This window comes from Temnothorax curvispinosus, unplaced genomic scaffold (assembly GCF_003070985.1).
Source record: "Temnothorax curvispinosus isolate PA1 unplaced genomic scaffold, ASM307098v1 QBEX01017148.1, whole genome shotgun sequence".
Taxonomy (NCBI): Eukaryota; Metazoa; Arthropoda; class Insecta; order Hymenoptera; family Formicidae; genus Temnothorax; species Temnothorax curvispinosus.
Genome location: NW_020226928.1, coordinates 750,414 through 778,388, shown reverse-complemented (window position 1 = coordinate 778,388; position 27,975 = coordinate 750,414). Strand labels below are relative to the sequence as shown.

At 37.2% G+C, this 27,975-nt stretch overlaps 3 protein-coding genes across 10 annotated transcripts; 1 reads left to right on the top strand and 2 right to left on the bottom strand.

Annotated features, from left to right (window-relative positions):
* Positions 1–26: 26 nt before the first annotated feature.
* On the bottom strand, positions 27–2,588 carry LOC112467313 (suppressor APC domain-containing protein 2). Of its 3 annotated transcripts, none has more exons than XM_025035876.1 (6): positions 2,397–2,588; positions 1,429–2,336; positions 1,051–1,197; positions 760–972; positions 524–671; positions 27–449 (listed from the first exon to the last, which is right to left on the bottom strand). In XM_025035876.1, exons 2-5 carry the CDS (start codon positions 2,266–2,268, stop codon positions 525–527), a joined length of 1,347 nt encoding a protein of 448 aa, XP_024891644.1. In that variant the 5' UTR covers positions 2,269–2,336; positions 2,397–2,588; the 3' UTR covers positions 27–449; position 524. The 3 variants fall into 3 exon arrangements, with proteins under 3 accessions (XP_024891644.1, XP_024891642.1, XP_024891643.1); XM_025035874.1 differs by having other exon boundaries at positions 529–671; XM_025035875.1 differs by having other exon boundaries at positions 529–671; positions 1,429–2,287.
* Positions 2,589–5,077: 2,489 nt separating this feature from the next.
* On the bottom strand, positions 5,078–10,743 carry LOC112467293 (tryptophan 5-hydroxylase 1). 2 transcript variants are annotated; one of them, XM_025035839.1, is made up of 12 exons: positions 10,478–10,743; positions 9,832–9,936; positions 9,168–9,381; positions 8,392–8,495; positions 8,232–8,299; positions 8,106–8,156; positions 7,101–7,199; positions 6,852–6,898; positions 6,637–6,772; positions 6,350–6,476; positions 6,050–6,279; positions 5,078–5,645 (listed from the first exon to the last, which is right to left on the bottom strand). In XM_025035839.1, the coding sequence occupies exons 1-12, from the start codon at positions 10,592–10,594 to the stop codon at positions 5,303–5,305; spliced, it is 1,641 nt and encodes a 546-aa protein (XP_024891607.1). In that variant the 5' UTR covers positions 10,595–10,743; the 3' UTR covers positions 5,078–5,302. The 2 variants fall into 2 exon arrangements, with proteins under 2 accessions (XP_024891607.1, XP_024891608.1); XM_025035840.1 differs by having other exon boundaries at positions 10,496–10,743.
* A 3,902-nt stretch (positions 10,744–14,645) lies between these two features.
* On the top strand, positions 14,646–27,629 carry LOC112467294 (JNK-interacting protein 1). Of its 5 annotated transcripts, none has more exons than XM_025035842.1 (8): positions 14,646–14,886; positions 17,540–17,752; positions 19,057–19,376; positions 20,303–20,566; positions 21,382–21,534; positions 22,677–22,960; positions 23,294–23,472; positions 23,759–27,629. In XM_025035842.1, the coding sequence occupies exons 1-8, from the start codon at positions 14,804–14,806 to the stop codon at positions 23,829–23,831; spliced, it is 1,569 nt and encodes a 522-aa protein (XP_024891610.1). In that variant the 5' UTR covers positions 14,646–14,803; the 3' UTR covers positions 23,832–27,629. The 5 variants fall into 5 exon arrangements, with proteins under 5 accessions (XP_024891610.1, XP_024891609.1, XP_024891612.1 ...); XM_025035841.1 differs by having other exon boundaries at positions 17,540–17,764; XM_025035844.1 differs by having other exon boundaries at positions 14,647–14,886; positions 17,540–17,764; positions 19,135–19,376.
* Positions 27,630–27,975: the final 346 nt, after the last annotated feature.

The following is a 27,975-nucleotide window of genomic DNA, read 5'->3' as shown; positions in this document are numbered from 1 at the left end:
ATTTATTACATAATTAAAATAATTTATTAAAACGGGTTTTTTTTAACAGATTACAGAGATGTTAAGGCAATTTTAGTCACCTATTACTATAAATTGTATCTAATTGCATATTCTATTAATGAATATTTTACATCCTTAATATAAAATATCAAATTAATAAGACAGCGATAATTATTTTAACGCAATATGTCAAATATTTCATATTTTAAAAATGTGTTCTACATGGCATTATAAACATTTTGGAATGTTTAAAACACGATTTTGTTCATTTATTGTTGTAGAGTACTCCAACTGGAACGTCCGGCATTATTAGTACATTTGTACAACATGGAAGCGCTAATCAACCACTTTTTTCACATTAGTTTCTTTAACTCTTTATTTTATTTAAAGTTTAACTCAAATTCTATCACTTATGTGGCACATTCTCTAAAACCTGGGAACCTCATATTCTGAAAAGAATATTTTCAAATAAAATCAGGGATTGTTGATTTTATTCGTTATACTTAATTTTGAATGTTAGTACCTTACATGAATGTTTGATCGTGTTGTTCCTGGATCATTGTCGCTCTTCGGGACTGCACCAGACCAGACTGTCTATTATATAATTCTCTAACCAGACTATCTTTTTCTTGCTCGAGTAACGCTATTCGTTGGCTCTTTTTGCTAACTTCCTGTTTTGGTGGCGCACCAAAAAAAAAAATAGATTAAATTAAGTTATTCACCATTTCTTTTATATAATGCGTTATTATTATTCATTACCTCGGTTAATCTGTGATTTTGTTGTTTAAGCCTTGACAACATATCTTGCTGAAGCTGGGCCGAGGTTGGAGCACTCAGGAACGCAAGATTCATATGAAGGGGAAGTCCTCCGCGTTCCCAGCTACTTATCAAGGCAGCTAAATGCCGATTTACTTCCAGAACACGCGCGCGTTGCAGTTCCAAGCGCTCTTGCTGTGCCTCTGTCCATTGTTCCTACGTGAAATATAACAGTACATATTTTGTGCAGAGCTCCACATAACGTTAAAAGGGTGAAAAGTATCTTTTCTATACCACATGGGAACCCATTTGTCCGAGATGCTTAATCTTCTCTTGAGTGATTGCTATCTGCTTCAAGTACCATTCTCTAGCTTTATCAACAGCAGCTAGACCTTGAAGTAACACATCCTTCTCCTGCTCAATCTGCTTCATCCTTTTCATCTGAAAGCGTTATGTATTATGAAAATATTTTGGAATGTCCAAAAAGAATAATGAGTTGTGTCGCCTATTATACACGAATGAGATTTATGTTAATTAAAAACTAATTAAAGTTATGGGAGACACATGTCTTTCATTCTTAAGAGATATGTATCGCCGTTAATACTCAGTTAGTGCATACCCAGAACCAATCACCAAGGGTTAGTCGGGAGTCCTAGAGGAGAACATCTTTACCATATTGTAATCAATACCATTCTGCAACGTGTGCCGCCTGGGCTCTCTGCGGCGATTCAATGGTTTCTTGGCTTGAAGACCGAGTTGATTACTCTGTATATCAACTGCTTTGCCATCGCCCAGCACTCTGGCCGGTCTCAACAGCGTCCTGGGGTCCGGCCTGTAATTTACCGCCTGCAGCTGACGCTTCTCCTTCTCGTCGCTCATCATGAGACCCATCTGCCAGTTTTGCAGTGCCGTCCTAATCTCAGATTTGTCAAAATTACGTTCCAGGCCCATCGTTCTGCCTTCCAACGCGGCGCCGGTCCGCGGCGGTTTCGGCGGGCCGTACACCTTGTTGATCTTCGGCTCGCCGATGTTCCTCCCGTCCATCAGCTCCAGCTGCGCGTTCACGTCCTTGCGATTGGCCAGCAGCTGCGGCATACTGAGGGTACGTTGCTGGGATATGGCGTTGTTGGGTCTTATAGCGGCGGTGTTGGGCGAGGTCCAAACCGCCTTGTTCTGACTATCGGGAATGAGTATCGGCGCGGAGGGCGGCCTGTTGGGCTGGCTGTCGTGCTTCTTCGCGTCCACCTCCGCCTGTATCTGCAGCAAACAGATCTTGAGACCGGCGCAGAATCTCTCGAACGACAGCATTCCGTTCGGTGGCGTGACCTTCTTCAGGCTATCCAGCACACCCTTGGGCAGGCCCTGCGTGCCGTCGTCCTGCCATCGGCCCTCGATATCGACGAACTTGACGAAACCGGTATTCTGATCGTCCATTATGTCGAACAGCGTGCGCATCGCGTTGACGAAGTGCTTCGGCAGCCCGTCCACCGTCGACGTCTGTATTTGCGCCATATTCAGCTAGGATTTTAACCTCAGAACGATATCCGTTAGTCCGTTATGCGTTGTCCATGTAACGGCAGCTACATAATCGAGACCGATTAGAAGCCGTGGCTACTTAGCTGATCGGTTCACAGGCGTACCTTTATCGAGTGCATGTCTCCGAGAAATTATCGTTGTTCTTCGCCAAGATCCTCCGGTGATTGATCACATCGTCTCGCACACCAGGTTCACGATCGCCACAAGTTGTTTTTCATAAAGCAGGATTAACTAACCTCCTCTTGCGCAGCCATATGCAATCATGCGCATCAGCACAGGCCACAGACCACAAACTTCTAATTGTATAGAAGTCTGTGCCACTGGTTGCGTTCCGATATTGGATGTTTGGTATTGCTGAACTGGCTGCATCAGTTCAGAGTTCAGAGTTTATCTTTTTCCTTCCAATGTGGAGTAAAAGAGATAAACTCTGAACTAGTGCAGCTAAGTTCGTCTATTATTCTGCAATTATTCTGCACCAGACAATGACATATATATATATATACGTAAAAAGAGTAGAAAAAGAAGAAATTTTAATCTTACTTATGTAAGGGATCGGTTCGTTCACGTTCACTACATATATAATATATGAAAGTTCAGCTATTTATTAGAGACCCTCAAGTAAAGAGTCTGGCCAATTTCACAAATATTATAATATAATATTATAATATTATTATATTATTATATAGTTTACACCGATTACAATAATTAATTAATGGCAACCCAGATAGCACAGCTGATCTTTATGAATTCAAAAAGATCTGAATCTGATCTTTATGAATTCATAAAGTTCAACTGTGCTATCTGAGAAGTAATCAAATAATAAATTACGCCTTTTTAAATAGATGTGCAACTTTTCAGATCAGAGGAAATTCCGACATCATCATCTGCTACTTTTCGCATGAAATAAAATTTATAAATTGTTTTATTAATTATTCGGTATTTTTCTACGACCATATACATACTTGATAAATATATAGACAATATATAAGATATCATAATTTTTTAATTCAAGTCTCTTGCTGCATTCGTGTACGAAAAAAGGATATCACAGATTGGTATTATCTTACTTGCACCCGGCAAAAGTAAATTTCATGTTCAGTATAAAAATAAAATTTCTCATCAGTACTCACTATTACAATCGAACATTTCAGGCTCGTTTAGTTACCGAAGATGGAGAGATATTAAGAGTTTATATTATGAAAAATATATATTTGACATATGTATAAACAATTACTAATGACTCTTTATTGACATTTTAAATATCTTTTGATATTTAAAAATTAAATTATAGGTAAAGAGTGTAAAAAAAAAGATTATAATAATACTTATTTATCTTTTAATAAATAAATAAAAATGTAAATATACACAGTATAACTAGTTGTGAGTTATCAAAATTTGTGTTAAAGAAATATTTCTAGTTCAACAAGCATAATCCAATAAGAGAAGGGGATAAGCATGAAATAGACTATTCGTCTTATCTTATGTTTGATTTAAGCAACACGGGGATTGTAAAAACTGCAACTAACACAGGCGGCTTTCTTACTTTAACTGATCCATTATCAGTGATAGGTTTGTGCCGGATAGGCATGCCGTGCATACCAATCTAGCGGCCGTGACGGGCGTCGCAGATAAATTTGGCCGGTAGGATAATAAAAACATTCTGCATAAGACGCTGTTTTTAGTAGGGACGTTTTCTAGTCCTGCTGCTTTTATCTACATCTCCTGAATATTTTCTTTTTTTTTCGGAAACCTATAATATAATGACATAGTATAATTATTTTTTAATTATATGTATATATCTTATATATAGTATTTTAGAATTTACATGTCACAAAGTGCAATGTAACACCGTAATTGCCATGCTTTACTTACATGAATTTCCTAGGGCTTCAATGCCTTCAAACTGCCTATACGTTTCTTTGATTAGATATATTTAAACCAAAATTATTTATATAATTATTATAATTTACATAATTGTTTCTAAAGCGGAAAATTAATAAAATTTAAGAAATGACGTGGATGCATGGAGCAAGAGTTGTCAGCAAGAGATTGGATCTATATCATAGTTTTGCATATATTTTTTAATCCCATTACGACACATCTCAATAACTATACATTCTACATAATATAATACATTCTACATAACATCTTATTTATACATTTAACAGAATCAGGAGCGTATATGTTATATCGAAGGATTTAAAAGTTATAGTCGAAAAAATGTTGAATGTAGGTATAATATCATCGCTGAGCGAAGATAAATATCAGAGCTGAAGTCGAATGTAAGGGCAGAGTGACCAGAAGCGTAAATGGAACTTTTAGAAAGCATAAATTGGAACAGCAAAACGTAAAAGAGTCGTTTACTTTTTAAAACACTTTTTTTAAATATATAGCGTTTCAATTGACGCTTCCTAGAGAGAGAGAGAGAGAAGTTTCGTTTACGCTTTTGTCATTTTCCCTTTACATTTGATTTACGTTCCGATTTTTATTTTTGCCAGGGATGAAATGACCGAAAGCTGAAAACTCAATTCGTAAAATTTCTCTTCTGCTTTTTAAAAAGAAATCCTTGCTCAAAAGATTACATTTCATATGCATACAATTACATTCTAGTCTAACTATTCACGCTATAATATATTTTAAAATGAGATGACTAGTATATTGATGTCTCTTATTTTCTTTTATATATTTGAATCTTCGGATTATTATCGATATACTTATTTATGAATAGGCGAGCAGGAAATAAATAAAGATAATTCTTCTTTTTAATCCGCCTATTTTACGCGTATTTTAATATTTTAATATATTTTTAATATTTTGAGTTTTCTTCTCAAAATAATTATCTTTAGCTTACTTTTTATGTCTATAATTCTACGACATCTTCATGTAAGACACCAAAGAGATTTTTGCATTTCTGTTGATTTCGTCAGAGAATCCATTTCTAAAGCTTTACGCCGGTCCTTTTAAGCGTTTCTAGGATTTAATGAGTCTGCGATATCAAGAATGATGCCATTTAATTTTTTACATTGATGGCATCTTCATCGTCGTGACGCAATTGCTGATCTTCCCGAGGACGAGTCTCCTCGGCGTTGGGACTATCGTCGCTGTCCGAGGACGAGTTGCCGCTGTCCTGCGGCAAGTCGATGCCGTGCGTCAGCAGGCTCGTTATTCTTTCGACGTCGACGGTGTCGTCCTGCTCATGGATCTTTTTCAGGGCGTTCGATACTATGCAAAGATCGCCCCGCAGCTCGGTGACCACCGCCGTGATCTTTTGGGCGTCCGTAAGCACCTCCACTGACTGAGTGTACGGGTTGTAGCGTATCCCGAAGGGTCGTTGAATCTGATTAGCGAACGCGCTGGAGAACACAAGCGGCAATATAACAACGATGACATAGTAGCAACAACAGATACAAACAGCGACGACGTTTACTCTTTTTTAACCCGAGAATGGACACCTTGGGCTACTTAAACACCCCAGTGTCGGAAAAATGGAGCTCACGTCACAGTAATTTTAATGTGCTTCTTTCGTTTTTTAAATATTTTTTGGTTTCTTCTTACTTTTCTCGGAAAATGTTGAGTAAATCTATATACATATTGTACTCAAATACTGATAAATTATAGAACAATCCAAAATATGCAATATACGTAATTAATAACAATGACTTTTAATTGGCGTGTAAAAATGGCCCCAGGTGACCGTTTATGCAAAAAAAACAAGGTGCCCGTTCTCGGGTTAAATTCAAGAGAAGAAGCTAATTACCGCATTTTCTCCTTTGCCTCCTCTATGCTGTCCGTGTAATAATACGCATTTTGGAACGCGGTGATGATGCATTCCTGCTTGCAAGTGACGTCCGGTTCGAATCTCATGGTCTTCTCGGGGGTGGTGACCGCGTGTCGCAGTTCCGCCACCGACGACAGCAGACCGGCCCCGTAAACGCGCAGCATACCGTCTTGCTTGCACAGACCGAACTCCACCGTGAAGAAGTACAGCTGGAAAGACATCAGAAGTCGTGCGTGCGAAAGAGGAAAGAAGTATATTCTCCTACGTTCGAAGACTTACGGTCGCCAGTTTGTCTATATCTTCGTCCGACGCGCCGAGAGAAGCCAGACCGAGTTCTTGAGAGAATTGCGCGAAGCTTGGGTTCGCGAGCAGCGGCATGTGGCCCAGCAATTCGTGACAGCAATCTCTGCAAAATTGCGAGATATTGCAACTATTTTAAAACATACGCCGACAGCATAGCGAGGTAGTTAAAGAACAGTTCAGCTAGAAGTTTTATTTCATCATCGATATCCGTTTCACGGTTTACAATGTATTTTGTTCGCGCTTTTACAGAGAACGGGGCTTACGGCTCCGGCGTGTAAAATGGATCGGAAGAGTGTCGAATATACTGCGTGCAGTGAAACACTCGGAAAGCGAGGCCGGAGAGGAAATCCCGCGGTGTCAGATATCCCGCGACTGGGCGAAGTTGAAATCCGGTCGTTCCTGTGAAATATATTCCGTTTAAACATGCTACCAGTACTTCCGCGAAATGACAGATTAACTACGTGACAGTCTTACTTACGCTTCAGGAAAACGTTTATATCCTGCAGTTGTGGTATATTGTCTTCTCTAAAAGAAAATGTAAATATGATATATTTTATGCTATTTTTGCAAATTGATAGTTCTTTTTATTTGCTTTTTTACTTCAGAAATTATGTTTAATATAAATATTATATTTTTACGTGCACTCTTTGCACATCAATAAATGTTTACTTTTTAAGCAAAAGTTTGGACAAATTTTGTGTTACATATAAATATCTGTTAGATGTACCTGTATCCACAATACTTGACCAGCTTCGGCCAATTTTCCAGATATTCCTTGCACGCATATTTTTGATAAAGGTGATGCAGTTCGCGGAAAACGGTTCCCCTAAGACACAAAATTGCTATTTTGTTATATTTTACAATCTTTTTATATTTTGGAAACGTTTTTGCATTACGTGTTAAAAATGTATTTAATCTCTGCTATATTTCGATATATTGTATATCTTTTTTGGACGATGTTTAATAAAGCATTGTTAAATGACGAATTGACGATGGTCATTAAATTATTCGAATTCGTGTTTGGCTTTTACCAAAGAGCTCTCGTTTTGATTAAGTTTGTTGAAGCGGCAATGTTTGCCTCATGCATCGTTGCATTTAAGTTAGAGAGATTGCATTAGCCGAGTCTCTCCTCGAACTCTTCCTACGCCGAGGATAAATCAAATTGATGCAATTAAGGGTGCATTCAGCGTCTGCCAATCTTACTCGTGCCTTACAAAGAGACACATAGAACGAGGAAGAGAGAGATAGATAGATAAATAGATAGATAGATAGATAGAGAGAGAGAGAGAGAGGAGGAGAAGGAGGGCAAACTGACTTTCTCGTTTCGAATCGGTTTCGAAAGCTGGGAGTCCTCGCATCGGAAACACCGAGCGAATGTATAGCTTAAGCATCGAGAAACAGAAATGATTCTTCTATCCGTTCCAATTGCCTTCATGTATACGGAGGCACGTTCGTAGTTCTGTCCGTAGTTTAATGAGAAAAAGTTGTATGCCGTGTCTCGAAAGAGAATATCAGTTGGTTCGTGACTTGCGATACATGAATGATTTTTATAACATGATCGCGGTGCTTATTTGTGAATTCTTCTGTTAGTCTTTCCTACTTTGAAGAATGTTACAGATTCGGTTTTTGAGAATTTTGGATTTTTTTTCCACGTGATATTCTTCCTTTTTTACGAAAAAAATATTGCGAATGTTGCAATAATGTTATAAAAAAGTTTAAAAAAAGAACGTACCAAGTTCTGATCTCATCCGGCGTGTACTGCACTCTCGGTATCGGTTGACCACTAAAACATCACGTTGCTTGTTAATAAAAACAAAAAAAAAACTCTCTCGCGGGTAAATTCTTTCGCTTTACTTACTGCCTGTAATTATAAGCAATATCAGCGAACTCCTCGCGGCGTTTACGATACACGGTATCCTTGAAACCCTACAATTGTCAAATAGTTTTGTTAAAGCACGCGGTCGAGTACGAGAAGGCGTAATTGCAATAACATGCACGAAATTATGCCGTAAACTTACGGGATGATCCGCGTCCAATTCCGATCCGTACATGAGAACTTTTTGCGCCCGATCGAGGTCCGATATCTTCCGCGGGAACCAGGGCATGTCTACCTCGCTAAAATCTTTAAATCCATTGCGTGTTGTTTATAAGATATTCCATTAATTCCGAAAGTCTTGAGACAAAGGTAATAAAACGACGAGCCCCGCGATAAAACCTTGATACAAATTCTATCGGACTTGCAATTTTAGCCTTTGCTAAAAGGATGGAACACTTTGAGGTAGCGATAATAAACTGAGCGACGCACGTAAAGAAATTCAATATCTCTTTCGCGAACAAAGAGATCGTATGACCAAATACTTAAGTTTATAAGCTTTAAAATAAACGAGAATTTGAAACAAAAAAAAAAATTCTCTCAGTTTCAGCGAACTATAAATATAACTGAATGCGACAATGAAACTATTTAACAAATTGTTAAATTATTATTATTAAATTGTTAAGTGTTTTACTTAAATTGAACAACAAATGAATAAAAATTATATATTACTATATAATTATAAATTATTAGTGTTTTTATTTAAAATTGGAAACTGTAGCTCTTAATTTATGAAGATTGAAAGCGTTCTTCTGATCAAAACTGCATTTTATCGTATCGAAATTTAATTACGCCAAGTTGTGCAATACACATTTACAACGGCACACGGGTATTGGAATTGCATTTAACCCTATTTCGTTACGATGAAAAATTTATTCTATCGATATTCGTTACCGTGCACGTGTACTGGGGGGTACTCACCGAAGCTCGTCGCGGTCGAAAGAGAAGGCGCGCGTGGTATACTTCCGATTTGCTCGTAATGGGCGAGATTGATAGCCGCCACTTCGCGGCTCAGCATCTTCATCAATTGCTCCATCCTCTTCGAGTCGCACTCGACATCCACCATGATATCGTACTCGGAGCCGCGGCGCAGCGACTTCCTCGATTCGATGTGCACGACATTTATGCCTAAATCCTTCGCGCGACGAAGAAAGATTCTCCTCAATAAATTTTCGAACCGTGCTTCTATAAGCACACACTATGTGTGTGATTCTCATATCTATGCGGTATATTTATCACTTGGAATTTCAAAAACGACTCTATTTCATTGCACCGATTGTCGCAAATTTATAATCTACCTCATATTAATGGAGAGCTTGGAAAGGTTTGTCTTAGGAACCTCGCGAGGTTCCCGTATTAGTAATTGTAATTCCCAGAAAGCAATCATCCTCGTTTACATGTACGAGCAAAAAATTTTTAGAGAACTTTGCTTTGCAGCATTATTTTTTATTTTTTTTTTATTTTATTGCCGGATTTCTGATTTCGCTCGCTCGGTCAGATTTTTTAAATAACGTGTAAAAAATTTAAAGAGGATGTAACGTAATTTTAACGTAAGCATACCGAAAACGGGAAATACAAAACGTACCTGAAACACTTGAAGTGCTCGTGCTAAGCCACCGACCTGATTCTTCAAGGAAAATATCACGGAATTCTTGTTGCCACTAGTCGGATTATTCTCACTCTCGGGGATCTGAATGAACGAGAGACCATGTCTGTTTAATAAGTCGCTCGTCTCTACCTTTATGTCTATTCATATATAAACTCAATTCTACACTTTTATAAAATTCAAAATTTTGATTAAATCCAATTGAATTATAATGATTAATACGAAAGAATTAAGAAATATCGATAATTTGAAGATAGAAAAGTATGTTTTTGAAGTTAATACCTAGTCAACACAGAGCACATCACAACACATGTTGTTATATGATTTTTACATTATTGTGCGAAATTATAATATTAATGTTTGGTGTTGACTGGATATTTATAATTATAAATACAATTATAAACGAATTAAAGCTTCTACAAGATTAATTAATATTACATTTATTTTTACTATATATAAGTATACAGTTTGCTCTAAAAATAAGAGAACATTCTAATCATATTCAAAGACCACGTATTCTAAGATTAATTGCTAAAAAAAAATAATTTTTAAATTATTCTTGTACGCGATTTTATTTATCGTAATGTTTGTGACTTTAACTAAAATCATCGAGTCGTTAACATACATCGTCGCGGCAACATACGTCGCGCGATTTGTGTAGCGGACTTCCTTCTTTGACGGCCCAACTCTCGCCTCTCCTGTACAGCCACACCCCGAGAAGACTCTTCCCCGACCCACTCATAATGACTTTTGCGACAAACGAATTCGCGAATCAACGAGGAGTTCTTTTTTTTGTCGGTAATTCCGTTTATCAACGAGATTTATCTCTTTTAATATTTTGCACGACGCGACAGACGGTTTCGCGACTGATTGACGGTTCGCTGTCTTTAAGGAGACGAGCAACAGTGTGCCGGTACCATCCTTAAGGTCCTCTTAAGACCTCGGTCCCCCCGTCTGCGCTCGTCCTTCTCAATGACGATCTCGCCTGGGCGGCGCACAGCGGCACCAGCGATTCCCATTGGTCGGATAAAATTTCTCATGGGGTTGAAGACAAGTGTTGGCTCACCCCCCCTCCCTCCCCCAGTTTAGCGGCAAGTGCCGGTTCTCGAATGTATTCCTCGTAAGTGACGTCACTGGAGCCCACGGGGCGGATGATGCGAGCACCGGTAATGAGAAGCGCGCCCAAGAATTGCAAAGTTTCCAATAAACGAGGTGCGACACTTTTATTTTTGCAATAAATTTCTACCTAAGGAGTCTCTTTTATTTTGTTTTGCTTAAAGAGACCGAAAAGGATAAGACATTCATTGAATTGACGCGGAAAAAAGATTTAACACTAGAAAATAAAATTATTGATTAAAATAATTATAATTATTAATATTTATATAAAATATAATTATTTTGGATTTCATCTATTTTAAATAACGTTGTCGCTATTAACAATGTAATTACGTATATACACAGAATTGTATATATATCTAATTACAAATTATTCATTTATCTTGAAATTAGTATATGTACTGCCAAAGCAAGTACTTATTTTAAAATTATTTTTATATAAGATACTTAATTATGCTTACACTATAAAAGTCATATTTCAAAGCTTTTTCTGAATATTATAGATATATGTATAGAGATTTTAGTATGAATATAATATATTGACGAGATTTTCTTCCTAAATTTATAATATTTTATAGAAATTATTACGGAATTTCAGTAACGTTTTTATCATTAAAAGATGCATAGTTCACGTATAAAATTGTACATGTTGCAATTTAAAAAATCGCAATATCAAAAGCGTCAAAGCGAAGAAGCGGTCAGTTGGTAGGACGACTTCCTATACGGGAGACGGGGGAGGAAGCTTCTTCAACGAGGCGACGGCGATTTCTCGTTCTTCGGATTCTGCTCCGAAACAAAGAAACTGTTTAATAAAAGCTCGAACACCCGAGGGGTACTCCCACTCGCGAGGAAAGTAGATGCAGCACATTACGAGTGGTCTATCACTTACCACTATCAGCTGCCGCAACGCAGTTCCACCCTCGGTAAATTATACCGAGTGTTTCGCTCGGCATTCAGTGAGATTGAGAGTATCGTTCGATCCTCGGACCGGGGATGCTCCCTTATCGGAACGCGTTCTCATAGACAGATAGTTCCAAAGAGGGTACCTCTCCGCGAGCGTTCTCAACACTATATAACTATTTATTATTTAATCAATTTAATTCTCACTGCCGATTTTTTCGTTAACCCCATTGCCGAATGTGCTGTAAAATTTATCGATCCCGACACAACGCTGCCAGCATTTAAAAGATGCTGAAGAGATCCACGGTCCACGTGAAACTGCGAGGAGATCAGTCCGTGTCCATAACGCAATCTTACGTCACTCGCATCGCTAAATTCACCCTTAAATTTCGTATGCCGGTATATTATTGCCGGTGACATGAAAGACATCCTTTGTCGCCGCGATACGGCGGCGAAGTCGAAAGGGCATGGCGCAGTTACCAGCAACGATATGTCGACGGCAAGAGGCGATATGTCGACTTTAGAATCAAACGGGGAAGTTTTAATGGGATATGCCGGGTAGCACGAATTTAGCCACTGTCTTCTATCCGCGGCTGCAAAGGCCACTAGGTCAGACACAGTCAATACCGTCGATTTCTTTGTATTGTCTGAGTTTTTTCCTTGAGATTACACTAACGAAGTTGCCCCCCCTCCCCCCGTCGTGTAATAAAAACATATTTAATTGATGCAGTCTCAAATCATATTTACATTCCCGACATATCGATCTCTTCTTTTCAATATTTATAATCGAACGATCGGGTTACGTATCGCATAAAATGGTGATTATTTATTAAAAAGTACAGTACATATAGTTATATTCGCGTCAAAATTATTGTTTTATAAATTCCACTATTCCGCGTACGATTGCGTTTTTTATTCTTTTGCTGTACAATCTGTGTTATACTTTCATGTTATATTTTTATTCTATAATCTGAATACTTTTTAATGCGCTGTCTATTTTTAGCTATACGTTTTATTACGTTTTCGTGTCACTGATGCCTTCTGACGTCGATAGACGTCGATAGCCTGTTGCTTCACTTTCGCGAGACGCATTCTTCCTCAAAGCTTTCTGAGTGGCCTCGAGAAAATCGGCTGAAAATTTTTAATCGATCGAGACGACCAAGAGCGCAGAAAGTCTTCGCGACGGAGAGGATAATGACTATTCATCGAACAGCAAACAGGAAGATCCTTTCCGAGCAGCCTCTCAGCACGAATGAAACTGGCGATCGGTGAAATCGGGGGTGGATGTGAGAAAAACAGTTGTAAGAGATTGTAGAATGAGAAATTTTCTTCGTATAGCTGGCGACGTCGCGCAGAGACATTCGCAAAATGTAATCGTGGCGCAATTTAATTTTGGCGACACGCCAGTAGGAAGTTATCGCTATCGTAATGTTGTTACAATGACTTAAAATTGCCCATAAAATATTGTTATGAAGCTCTACGTCTTAAAGTAAAAATTGTTATATTTTTAATCATCGATTTTATCCAAGTCACACTTAATTCCAATCGTTTGGTAGCTTCATTACTTCGTACTAATTCTAAAGATCAGTGATTAAATGAAAAGGGCAGAAAGCCGTATAACAAGTTTACACTGAGGATGGCTTAATGTCAGGCTGAAACGTATGCCAAGCTGTCAATTTTTTACTTAAAGATTACGATAATAATGCTTTGTTACGGCCCTGTGGCCTTTTCACTTAATTATTGATTTTTAATCATTTAAAGCCTTCTAAGATTATTAATTCTAGAGAGCTTTGGAACGAGATGGAGAATCGATTGACGAGATTCATGTTGATCGAAGCCTCGAAGAAATCGATTTTAATGCATGAAAAAAACGCTGCGTTTACGATACCTACTTGCTTTATTATACTTTTATATGTGTGTTATATGACGAAGTGGCGCAAGTTGCAAAATTTTCGACGAATCATCGGAATATAGGCAAATCTTTATTGTTACAGCACGAGTGTACGAGCGAAAAACATCGATAGCGAGATGGCTGTAAAATATTTAGCCGCCTTTCCCGGAATTTTTATGTTGCGGCTCGGCTGCGAATTCTAAGCCACTCCGGGAGATACGAGTGTAAACTCCTCTAGAGTTTATGTGCCCCGCTGATAAATGTTTCATTGCGCAATGTACATCGACCGGCGGCGCGCTAGATCCACAAATGTTCGGGCAGAGACCTGGCCCACATTTTCTCGGAGCGCATACATGTAGTTTATGGTGTTACTCCATAGTTTTTCTATTATACAGTGTTTTTTGTAAGCGTTTGAAAAAAATTTAGCAAGGAAAGAATTATTTTATCGCATTAAACTCATATCGTTTCGCAATCAAATTCCTGTTTCGAAAATAGCGCACCGGCTATTGATTGAATTCGTATCGTAAACAATTATCTCAACTCAAACATAGCAATTGAGAGCGATTGAGTCTTTCGGAAGAATTTAGGCGGATAGAAAACTAAGACTAGTATTTACCGCAGCTTTCATTTAGCAACCACTGGATTCTAGCTTTTATTTGCCTAATGTTAAAATCACCCGATGTTATTGGCTGCATTTAGCAGTAAATGCGAGACGAGAATACGTAGCCAAACGTTCACCCTCTAATTTTCTCTCTTTCTCTTTTTCTCCCCCCCTCTCTCTCGTTCCGGTCGAGAACCAACCCCCGTCCACCCTCGCGAACGAGCAGGCGCGCGACGTTCGCCACGCAGGAATCAATAGGGGTTGCGTCGGGCTCGCGCGGCGACGTCGAAGCGACGTCGGCGACGACGACGTAAGCGACATCTCACCCCGTATCGTTTCCTGGGGGTTGTGACAAGCAGCTCTTCTCCAGGCCGTCACGGCCGCTCTCGGGACCGATCCCCGTTCCGTATACCTCGCCCGTGCCCTCGCGAACGTCGTTGGCGATGGCCGACAGCGAGTTCGAGGAGTTTCGGCACTACTTCGAGAGGCTGCCCCAACACCTGAAGGCACCGCTCTCCAACTACACGTGAGTGCTTTACACAGCGGATTTTTGCCTTCGGAACAGATGATACGACATACGATGCAACGAGGACCGCGACGGTGACACACATAGGTCGTGGCGAGAGAGGCGGTCAGGAATCAAAGGGAGGAGATAATTTAGATGGGAAACTGGGAGCACGAGGCGTGGGGATCGGTCCAGGAACACATTAGAAGCCGTAAAAATGTATCGCGGGTCATACATCGTTGTCGAGTAGACTTGGTGATATGTGCAGATTGTGCAAATGATAGATAATGTAGGTTGTAGATAGTAGACCACGTTGAGGGAGTTGAAAATTGGTAAACGGGACTGGGGGGAGTGTATGAGAAATATTTGTACATGACACGTTATCCCAAATAATTTTACAAAACTGGCGAGATTATAAATAATCTGACTCTTCATTTAATGAGCCGTCATCTATCGTATCAATTATAGATAATAATTGCAAAAGATACACGCTGAATTCTTAAAATGTTATTTATTTTATATGTGATATGTTTAATATTGTATACAGACAACTAGTGATTTATGATTTTAAAAAATTATATATCCTCCAATATTATTTTAATTTCTTGAGGTATATCCATTTAAGGCCTTGTTATTTTATTTAACAAATTTTATTCAGCGGCCCTTTAAAATATGCAATTACAATTATATTATACTTTACTATTTTAATAAGCAATAACACAGTACCTTCAACCGGAATTGATAGTTCAAGAAGTAGGGATGCCGTCTGAGGATGAGTCATTTTGACAGAAATTTCCCACATCACTGAGTAATTTAATGCGACAATTTAATGGCAAAGTTATTTCTGTATCATAAAAAATTTTTATTCAAGTTCTAAAATATAGCAGTTTAAAATCTTCTTACAATTAGATAAGATTGTATGGCATTTATAGACTTGAAAAAGTGAAGTTGTACGAGAGCATTGTTATACTATCTGATCATTTGTTTCCATTTTATACAATGATAAAATATTATGACATTATTATACGTTGTTCCCAAATGCACATATCCCTCTGATATGTACAACATTCAAGGGACTTATAAAATGTCACAGTATAAAATGTCGCATTCGCGGATACACTTCGATGCACTACCAGACTGAAAGCCACCAAGGAGAAATCGCCAAGAATGCCCCTTCAGCATCGTGCCTTTAAAATTATTGATCCTGGAGCATAAGTGACACAAGGATACGAATGCGACATGAGACTGCAACGCGACGCGCGTATAGACAATTTTGACGGATGTGATCTACGGCTTTCGTTGATGCATACGTACATGTTACCGCAAATAACCGATGATCCTGCTTAGACGGTTAATATATTGTAGTGTTGAGACCGGCGTGAGATGTAATTGCATAACTTTGCGTATAGCAATTGACCTCATCACCTCATAAACGTAACGCAGGGCACGTAACGTTTGTGTATTAGTTACGTATTCAATTGCATTTCAAGCACGAGAGATTCGGTTAATGAAGATATATATTTTGATCTCGGAAAGAGGAAATTTATATAACATAAATAATACACGTAAGCAGAAAAGCATGTGTCATTTTTCTGTCATTTCAAAAAATATAGAGATATAATTGGTAACTGGAATATAATCTTTCTACATGATCGACATTTTGTATAGAATTTTTATTATGTTTTTCACCAAATCGTGCGAGATTATACTGCAGATACATTTATATTGAATCACAGACGTGTCACTGCCCGCAGCTGATTCTGTAAAAATAAAGCAAGATCGATACGCAACAGTCTCGCGGCTGCAATTATTTCCGATCTAATTTCCTAGTTTGCTCGCATTTCGAAGCAACGTGTGTGAAATTAATGGGCTTTCCTCTCAATTAACATTCACATTTTCGTCAAATCTGTTTAAATGCCACTTTTATGATTCATAAAATCAATGTGCAACTGGACGCGAGATATTTGTCGGCGATTGTGGCTCAAGCATTCTCTTTTATCTGAAGAGTGAAAGAGCAGACGTACTTCTCACGAGAGCTTCGACATTACAACGCTCTCGAACTATTCTTTTACAAACGGGATCTTGATTGTTGTGTAAACAGGAGGTACATATGTCACTTGCAATTTTCACTTTTTATTAACAATGAATTAATTACTAAGAATTATTCGTGCATTTATATTTACTTATGCGATAAATGGCGCAATATAATAGACAAAAATAAAAAAGCACAAGACCAAAGAGTAATTTTTTTTCACTCTTAATTCTGATAAATAACTTTGTACTTTTATTTTTATCGGCAGACGACGAAGTATCGCCATCAATTCTATTTTATATGTTGTGACTTTTGGGCATTATTAAAAAATAATGACATAAAGATAGTCACAACATATAAAATAGAATTAATGGCAAAAATCTTTTTAGATTTTGATTTATTATTATTTTCTACATATTAAAAATTAAAAAGAAGGCCCCAAACACCACGACGTGCGATAATTGCACGCTACTTTCGAAGAATAAATTAATTATTATCGATTATCATATTTTTACCTTTAATTAGAGAACGCTGTCAGATACAGCTCATTAATTTTTGATTTCATATATAGCATTTGTGCATCGTTTTGATCGTGATTTTCATGCGCGTAATCTTTGCGTATTTTAATCATTTGGATGCCAGGCTCGTACACGATGTGATGATCGATGATTCGCCGACGTCTTCGCAAGGGAGCGACGGAGAGGTCGGCAGATCCTGCGACGTCGTCACCGGCGACTCCGAGGACGAGGAAGTCGTCGTCATCCATCGGCACGACAACCAAAGCGGGCACACCACCCCCGATGATAGCGAGGAGCTAAATCATCATTGCTCGATCATAGCTGACAGCGATTTTAGGTTGGTAACGTCGTAAGTGTTGTGCTTATTTGTTACTAATTGTCTTTGTACGCTTTTAACATTTTTTTTGAATAATTTTTAACGAAGAAGAGATTGGCGAAGAGTTTCACTTTTAACTGGCACTAACTTGGATAAAACTTGTAACACTTTGAACGTTGAATTATGATAGAAAATAATAAGAATTCGAGACAGAGGGAGAGCAAAAAACATATTAAGGGATTTAAAGCGATCTTGCGGGAGATAAAGGAATGAGTACAGATTTGTTAAGATAAGGGATAGAATATCTGTGATAATTTCAGTTCTCGCCAAGAAAAAACGGGATTACATTCTCGACGATACGAATCCCTTCCACAAAATATTGTTGCGACAAGCTCGGAAATTCTGTTGTGTTGTGGCTATTACAATTTATCCCACGTCTCGCTTATGCTACGTTTTCAGATGCAATTGTACATACTTTAATTCGCGACGGTATCACTCACATACACGTAGGTACAGGTGACGTATGCGCATCATCGCATAGTAATCTACAGTAACGCCGTAATCTCGTCGGTCTGACCTTGTTAAAAATAACTGAAACTTTCGGAAAGAGTTCGCGGTGTGCAGCAACGCTCGTAATTATTAATCAAGTGTCGCCCACCGCGGCGGTTGGAAACTGTGATGCATGCGGACGATGGTCGATGCGCTGCAGGAATATATAGCACTTTCTGGACTCTTAATGTTTCCCGAGGGTTCTAAGTGGGTTTTCGCATCTCTGTTCTATATCTACCATTGCGTCAATAACCTTTTATGATTCCTTTATTTGCATAGTAATTAAATATCAAGAGAATTTAGATTTTTTTATTATACTCTTTATTAACGTGAATAATATATTGTTATATGACAAGGAATTTAGATTGCACATTGCGTAGATATAATTTCTATGCGATGATTTGTGTGACACTAACCGAATTTTATGGTTAGAATATATGTTGTTTATTTCTTTCGCAGTGAACAATTTAATTTTCATTTGATCATTAAATTCACTTGTCTGTTACTTATAAAATAGAATAATTAAATACACGAAAGAAACTCTGTAATGCCAAGATAACGTATTTATATTTTATATTATTTTTTCTCTTAACTTGGTCATCAAAATTCAGTCAATTCGCAATTATGAACTCTCGACTGACGTAGTCTCGCGTGTTGCGCGACGAGATAAATCTCCTCACAATCTCGACGAAGAATAAGAATCAACTTTTTTATTGAATGTATATCAACGGTCTTATTTCTTTTATTATTATGTTTTATTGTTATATTTTACTTAGATCTTCGCGAAGAATTAAAATAGGCAGCATGAAAAATGATAGTTTAGCTCACTATACGATTGCCTTGGATGACATTAGCTTGTTCGGTGGACTGAGCAGCAGGGGTCGATCGGTAGGCGGTGGCGGACCAGGACCGGGCGGGGGTGGTACTACCGTATCCGGTAACGACGGCCGGGATAGTGTCGTCAGCGATGTCGGCGATTCGTGTTCCAGTTTGAGCTCCTGGCCTACGCCGGAGCACGTGCCGTCGAATCGACCCGGAAGCGGCGGCACCGAGCGCAGACGTAGAAGACTGCCGGAAATTCCTAAAAGCAAAAAATGTAAGAAAAGCACCGTATACGAATGCACAACGCGTCTGATGGTAAATTAACAATAACGAGAGATATGGCGGATGTGCAGAATTTCTTCGCATTCGATCTTATATTCAACAGTTTCAATGACTAAACTGTTGTAAACTTAATACTGTAATTTTTATAGAAGAACACAAAACGCGAAAAAAAAAATTCACATGAGTAGGTGATTTATCAACAATAGTATAAACAATAACGAAAAATCTATTCTTAATGTGGAAGTCTTTCAGCAACATATTGTCCGCAATTTTTGAAAAATTAGAGTAAAGATCAGACTCGCGTGTTGACATATTAATGTAGAACTTCTCATTAATATGCTATTAGAAACCTGTTGATATTTTACAGATCTTAGCATCTTATGTAATGTATTTTAATTTATTTAAAATTATTCATATATTATTTAAAATATGCACATATATGACTTTTGTATTTTGATGCGTTGTGTGATTTTGATTATAATATGGTGAAGTAACCATTAATTTCATGATATGTTTTAAAATCCGATTTGACGTGGAATATTACTCGCGTACAATGAATGATAAACATCAGTTGTATTATTTTTGCCCGTCGCACTTGTCACTGTCACTCATGCATCTTACATACCGACGAAAACCAAGAAAACCAAGAAACTGACCACACTGTCGCGACCACAGAAAGAAAATCCACTTGCATCATGTTAGTTCTATATAAGGCACCTGTTGTGGAGCAGCAGCATTTTCCATTCGCGGTCGTGACAAATGTGCTGTTCCGATATAGATTGAGAGACGCGATTTTATCTGAATATTATTTCAAAAACCGTGCCAAAAGAATTCATGCAGCGTATTGGAATTCTTCGAGAAAGAAAGAGCATTTCGCGTGTGAAAGGCGCGTGTTGACGTTCACCGATGCCGTTTCAGCTTTGCCCACGTGCCAGACGTCGACCTCGCTGGCAGACGAGTTGAGTGCCGCCACCGGCTCGACATCGGCCCGACCTCATCTTGTCTTAAGGAAATGTCATCCCAGACTCCGTCACGAGGACAGTTCGCCCGACAGCGAGAGGATGGCCACCGACAGCGGTCATTCTACCGCTCATTCTCCTGATAACGGCCCCAAGAGCGTGTCGCCCATACCATGCAATACCTTGCAGAACACGGACTCGGTGTCGCCCAGCAGCACCCCAGGTAATCACGATCCTCCTCGAAAAATCTTATCTTTGCCCTTGTATCCATTTAAATTGACTCGAATGCGCGATTACAACACAAAAATGACATGGAAAGATAAAAAAAATATTAATATGTTAGTACCGCTATTATAATATCATTAATATCACAGATATAAAGAAATTATGTCGAAGATCTAACAAATTATATTAGAAAAATTGAATTAAAAAAAAAAAAAAAATGAGAGAAGATAATTATAAATGTGTTTTTGTCTACTGATTTATAAATTATAAAAATTAATATATTTAAAGCTGTTGACCTATTATTTAGATAAAAAACACTTATTTAATTTTTAAATATTTCTGATATTTATTAACTTCTCTTACTTTTAATGAGTTCTATTAATCCCTAAAATTTAGGTCTATAGCTTTTTCCTTGTTGTGCTTGTTATAATACATAATGATAAAATTTCTCATCAAAATCTGCTTGCTATTATGGATGTTTATAGATTGAATTCTTTTGCTTGAATTATAAATTTACATTAATTTTTGCTATTAAATAATTCAGAGATTATATTTAAACTTTATTCTGCTGGCAAACAAAATTATTTTAAAAATCAACAGAAGGTATTGCTTTGCACATAATATTTTAACGCTTCGTATAATTTTATGCCTCGTTGGAATTTTCTGCTACACAATAATCTGGCGCTTCTATTGCCTTAGTTCGGAAAAGTTGCAAAAGCCAGGAATTGTTGTCCCATATCATAAACAATGTTTCTCAAGCTAATCAGAATAACTCTCGGAGAATCAATACTAGCTCGCTTTTTCATTCCGAAGGAAGCGGAGGCGTACCGTTCACCCAACTGGAACTGCTCGAGGCAACGCATCGAGGCCTGCACAAGTTCATATCGCGACACCATGACGAAATTGATCTTGAAATCGGAGACCCCATATACGTGCAAAAGGAGGCCGATGATCTCTGGTGCGAAGGTGCGTAAGAATATTCATTTCGCAATATATCGACTTGACTCAGCAGTAATCAGGGGTTAACTTTAGTATATTATCCAAGTCCGATTTTGATGAAATTTTACAGGTACGTAGTACTTACTGAATGTAGTCGAAGCCACATATGCGGAGTTGCGAAAATTTCTAGTTTCTGAGATATTCAGATTTTAATTATTTGGCTTCAACATTTTTCAAGATTTTGATATGAAAAAAATTAGAATTTAAAAATATTTTGCTGAAATGTTTTATTTTCTTGGTGTATTAGAAAACTGTACGTATAGTGTTGTTAAAATATTATTATAAAAAAACAAGAAATTAAAAAAACTTAATTATTTTCTCATTACATTTTTTTATATCGTCGATCGTTGTTTGCTAAAAAGTTATTATCAAAAGAAATTTCATAAATAAAACGTATCCACATGGGTTATCCAACTTTCTACGTAAGCGAGATTCTTATACAGTGTGAAAAATGTAAGAAAATAGGCTTCTTTAATTTGTTTTTTTTTCTTAATAATGATATTTTGTCAACACAGTACGTACACTTTCCTAATACGCTAATAAAATAAAACGTTTCAGCAAAATATTTTTGCATTCTAATTATTTTTTTTTATAGCGTCTCCGCTCCCTTTTTCGTGCGAAGAAGTGCAGTTCAGAATACCTACGTTAGAACTTGATCCGTTCACTCGTTATTGAGATCTTAAAATCTCGGATACCCGCAACTCGTGCGTTCGCGTAAAAGAGTCACGGTGCGGTCTCGCTTCGCACGTACTTGGCGCGAGACACTGCCGTGTCTCTTGATTAAAATTCCTGTGATCAGGTGGACTTAAACACGGTTTTTCGTAATTACGAGTCTGGCGCTTTACCATTAGATTACACTGCCACCCAAACTCTAAAGCAGCAATTAAATGTCTAGAAGATATAGAGACGGTTTAAAGAAAGAAATTCTCATTTTTCGGTTGTCCTTCAAATACTTTTAGACATACTTCGAATTTCTCTTCTATTTGATTGCCTATTTCTTGAGTGTACCAGATAAGAGTGGAAATAAAAAATAAAAAAAGCAAAAAAGAATGTAAAATTAACGCCACGCACAGAATTTAGTATTCTATCTTTCTGTTTCTCGCGATTAGGCGTGAATCTGAGGACGGGCCGACAAGGCATCTTTCCGTCGGCTTATGCGGTCGACATGGACTACAGTGACTTCGATCCCACCGCGCCCAAAGTGAAGAGAGAGAGATATCTCCTGGGTTACCTGGGCTCGGTGGAGACCCTGGCGCACAAGGGTACAGGAGTGGTTTGCCAGGCGGTGCGGAGAATCCTTCGCAACTCCTCGCAAGATCCGCCTGTCTCGCAGAGCTGCATCTTGGAAGTGTCCGATCAGGGGCTTCGAATGGTCGATAGAAGTAAACCGCGAGTAAGTGTCCCCTTGCGATCGATTGAAGTTCATTTATGTGCGCAATATACGAATTACATATTTATTTTAATTCTCAGCAAGAGCGTCAAACCTTAAAACTTTTAGACTATTTAGACTATTTAGAAAAGATTTGTCACAGCTAAAAAATTTACAAAAGAATTATATTAATTCTATAAAACATTACTATTTGATGCGCAAGACGTTATTTAATTACGACTTTAATTATGCATGTATAATTAGTTTTAATTCAATATTTATTACACGTTAATGTGTGAATATTGAAAGGGAAACGAGAAAATCGAAAAGTTTTTAATTGCCAACGTATTTTTGCAGAAAAGTCAAGGTCCTTGTCACGATTATTTCTACTCGCTGAAGAATGTATCGTTCTGTGCATTTCACCCTCGCGATCATCGCTACCTCGGCTTCATCACGAAGCACCCCACTCTGCAGAGGTTCGCTTGTCACGTGTTCATCGGTCAAGAATCCACAAGACCCGTCGCCGAAGCTGTCGGGTGAGTTATTAGCTTGCCTCTAAAAATTAATTTTTCTAAAATTATTATCACGAAAAACTCGACCTGGCCGTCACTTTGCGCAAAATCATGAAAAATTTTCACTTTATGAGTAATTTCTTTATTAATTTGATTATATTTAAATATCGTATTGCAACTAACAATTTAGCAATATGATACAGTTCATATTTAAAAATTTTTTTTTCTAAATCTCCGAAAAATCTCGAGAAGAACGAATAATCTATTATTCGTAGAACATGAGCGATAACTCGAGACTCTCTTCTTTCAGACGCGCTTTTCATCGGTTCTACACGAAATTCATCGAGACTGCTTTCCCGATAGAGGACATCTACATTGAATAAATTGCTCTCAGTCTGACTTATAGTGGCCACGGAGAAAATGATACATCTCACTTCCTCCCCCTTATCCCCTGTATATATTGCCCGTTAGTTGTAGATATAAAATAATAAACGCGAATCAAACACCCAATTTATACATATATTGAATATATGTATATCTATGTATACCTATTGTGTACGGAGCATTTTGGGAAGCGTCACGACGAGCTCGAGCTTCCGTTAACAGTCTATTCTCTCGTTATCCATTTTTCCTTTTATTCGTCGTTTATTATCAATTTCTTTCAATTTCGTGCGTGTGATCCAATACGATCCTACGTACATCGAACAGCGGGAAGAAATTATATTTATTAAATAACACTAAGTAGACGAATTACTTTTATTTCACAGGCATCGTATTGGCTGAAATTGATGATATTTTCATATCGAATTAAAATATATTCTTAATACTTCTCTTAGTTTCTGCTAATAAAATAATGGCAGAATCATACAAACGTAAAATTGACTGAGTGAATGAAGATAGATGCTGATGCTTTAATAGTCGATAAAAATTGATCTATTTTCAATTGCGAAGTTTCATTGCCGAAATTATATTTTTTCACAATTGAAAACAGAACGACTATCTTAACCGTTTAACCGCCAATGTTCCTAATTAGAAAAGTATCATTTTTGACATAAACTTGAGTAAAATATTTTACTTGTTAAAAATATATGTATTAATTTTAAAAATAATAAAAATAGAAATATTACAAGAGATTTGTCATTTACAGTACTTTCTAAATTTCATTGAAACAGTTTTTATTAATCAAAAGTAAACATAAAGTTAAAAATGATTAAAATTTTAATTCCAACAACAATTAAATACGGTTAAATGGTTAAATATCACGATCCATCGTATTATCGAAAGGTATTACACCTTTTTGACTAGACTTCGTGTTTAAGGTTGGAAGAGAGCACGATATATAGAAGAAGACTTCGTTAAAGATCCTCTAATAAGCAGATTTGGTAATCAATAGCAAATTAATTCCTAAAACCCCGATTTCACGACCAAGTTAATCCGCTTAGTGATGCGTAGAAAAAGGGAGTACGACAATAGAGAATGAGAGAGCGTTGGGTCATTTGGAGTTTAGCGAGAGATCGTAGCAGAGAGATCGAGCGATTTGGGGAAGAGAAGTGACGCTTTAACTTTCGGCGCGTATCGATTGTGCTTCTTGCTGATGGCGTTTTTCATCCTAGCAACAAATAGTCATCTAGAACGATCTTCAAACTGTATTGTTCTTATTGTTAGAGAACGGCGAGGCCCACGCGCGTGGGCGCGCCGCTATTTAGAAACTCGTATATTTTTCTATTTTTCTTTGCGGCAGAGAGAGAGAGAGAGAGAGACTCAACTCCGATCATAAGTTTTACTGTACGAGACAAGTCCCCCCCTCTCAAAAGTTTGTACTCTCGAATCTCCGCGCGACCTGCGTGAGGAAAGAAAATTAACGTTATCGAAACGCACACGGGCTTCTGCATTCGAAGTATCATTAATTGCGCTGCGTCGCAACGTTTTAACAGTGACTTTATACGGCTCTCTGGTGAAAAAATTTTTCATATTTTCTCAGTTTTGTAATAATTGAGACTTGTGAAAAATTTATAAAATTTCTCAAATAACTACTTTTAGAAATAATTTTCGGAATATTTCAATATCTGTATGTATGCAAACTTCTGATAAATTACACAGATTTTCTCATATTTATTCAGATTTTTACAAAGATATGTTGGAGGGAAAAGTCTAAAATATTTTATTCTTAATTTGCCTACATTTTCTTTAAAAACGTTCCAATTTGCGTATAAAAAAATCGAAAAAATTCTGAGCATTCTGAAAATTTTTATGGAAATTCTAATTAATAATATGAAAAATTCTGAGAAATTTTCCCACCAGTAGGAATATGAACCAAATTGCAAGTACGCGCAGCATCGTTGCCGGAAATGCGAGACGATAGGAAAGTAGGAACGAAAAGCGATACCGTCTGCGTGCAAGCGAGATGAGCAGTATCATTATCAATCGATATCTACCGCTATCAATATCCGTTTTTATTTCAATTCGCTATTTCACACTGCCTTTATCAGGACGTTGCGTACGCAGAGCGCGTGTACGATGTCCCAGTCGCATAAAGTTATCTATTATCAGCATTCGTTTGGTCTTGAACTTCTAATATCGCGGAGCAGCTCACCGACGAATGGATTCGATCGATGAAAAATCGTATTATGATCGACTTTAAATCGACTTCAAATTACGTCAACCAATAACAATTTAACAAAACATCGATGATCTCCAAAACATTTCTTCATCCGTAAATCTTTAGTTATTTCGAAGAGACTTACGGATTCAATATCAGTTTTGTATTATCAATATTTCAGGACTAAAGGATTAAAACAATGATTAAAATTATTTTTAATTTAAATTTAATCCTTTAATAATTTTAAAGGATTAAAAGCATTTTGCGATTGAAATTTCTTATTTCTCATTTTTTATGTGATTTTATAACTGGGATCTCTTATTCGCGCCGGGAGAATCTTGTCAATTTACGGACTTCTCCTCGACAATACGAGCTCTGTGCGTTGTCTTACTTGGGATTTGGTGCATGTTAGATAAGTACGACTCACACGCCTCGATTATACAGTATATCGAATAAAAATTGAGAGACAAATTACAGTGATTTCTCATTTTAGGGGACTTATTTCATTTATATCCGCAGTACGCAGAATGTGCCTTTCGTTCGGATCGCCACGAAATGCCGTGCCTTTTCGATCATTTTCTCTAACGTAGCTACGATATTCACCATCGCGTACAAATCTCCACTATTTTTACGACACAGTTATTCCTCTCGAATCTTTTTAAGACACATCACCGAATGGAATAAAATAGAAACGAGCGAGAATCTTCAATAAATTTATTTCCGACAGCTCTTCGCCCATTAAACAATTACCGATAGCAATTACGTAAACGTATTAGAAATTATTCGATTGACTAATTTTTTAATTATCAAAGTCGCTTCGACAATTACGTATTATTGTATCTGAGGCGACAAAATCTTCATCACTATTTTACGTTTGTAAACTAAACGGTTCTGGCGCAAGTTAATTTAATAATAATAATTAAAAAAAAAACCTCGCGACCTTAGTATTTTGAAATGCGGTATATTTCTTTTGTAGATTTGTAAACGAAGACAAGAAGGGTCAAATATAAATCAAACGATGTGATCGACACTTCTACAATATTCATATAATTTCTACATATATTTTTCTTCCAGAGGCAGTATTATTTACAAAAATGTTCCACCTTCTTGAAGTCATTAATTCAGTCTTGACACAATAACTGTACATGTACATGATCCTCCTCCATCATTATATTCCTTTATTCGTCACAATTACATATTTTCTTCTTTTTCATGAATGCATACGTATTTCTTTTTTTCGTTATATATTAACATAGAGTAATAGCCGAATTATGCAAACTATACGTTGAATTATTAATTTCCTTCGTTTATCAAAAACGAAAAGATCATCCGATCGGAAAAAAAATGATTTCTCATTTACAATTTTTTTTGACAAGTTCTATCGTGCTCCGCGTTATCAATAATTTCCGAGCAAAATTAATATCTGTATCCGTTCTAAAGCGACTCGACCGTAAACATTTTTATAAATCTCTGCGCAATTTCTTTGAATTCGTTCACAATGTACGCGTATCTTCATTATTTCCGTTCGCCCTCCGCTTTTCTCGACAAGAATTATCCACCTTCAACGTAAAGTAGAAAAAAAGAGAGAAAAAAATACTTATAGCTGTTTTTAATCCACATACATTGTGTTACGACGCCATAAGCACCAATGCGCGATATAATTAATCTATTTTTACATTTTTAATACAATCTATATAATCTTTATATAAAAAAGTTGGAAATATATTAAAATATTCTGGACTTGTGTGTGCCATCTGGCAATATATTACAATATAAAAAAAAATGCCAAACTCAACATGTAGAGCCATGATGAAATCAGCGTGAGATGTATTAACATACACATACATATATCCAAGATACGTAAAAATAAAAGCTACGTGAAAAGGATGATAAAAGTAAATAAAATAATTTAGCGGTGGATTTCCTAC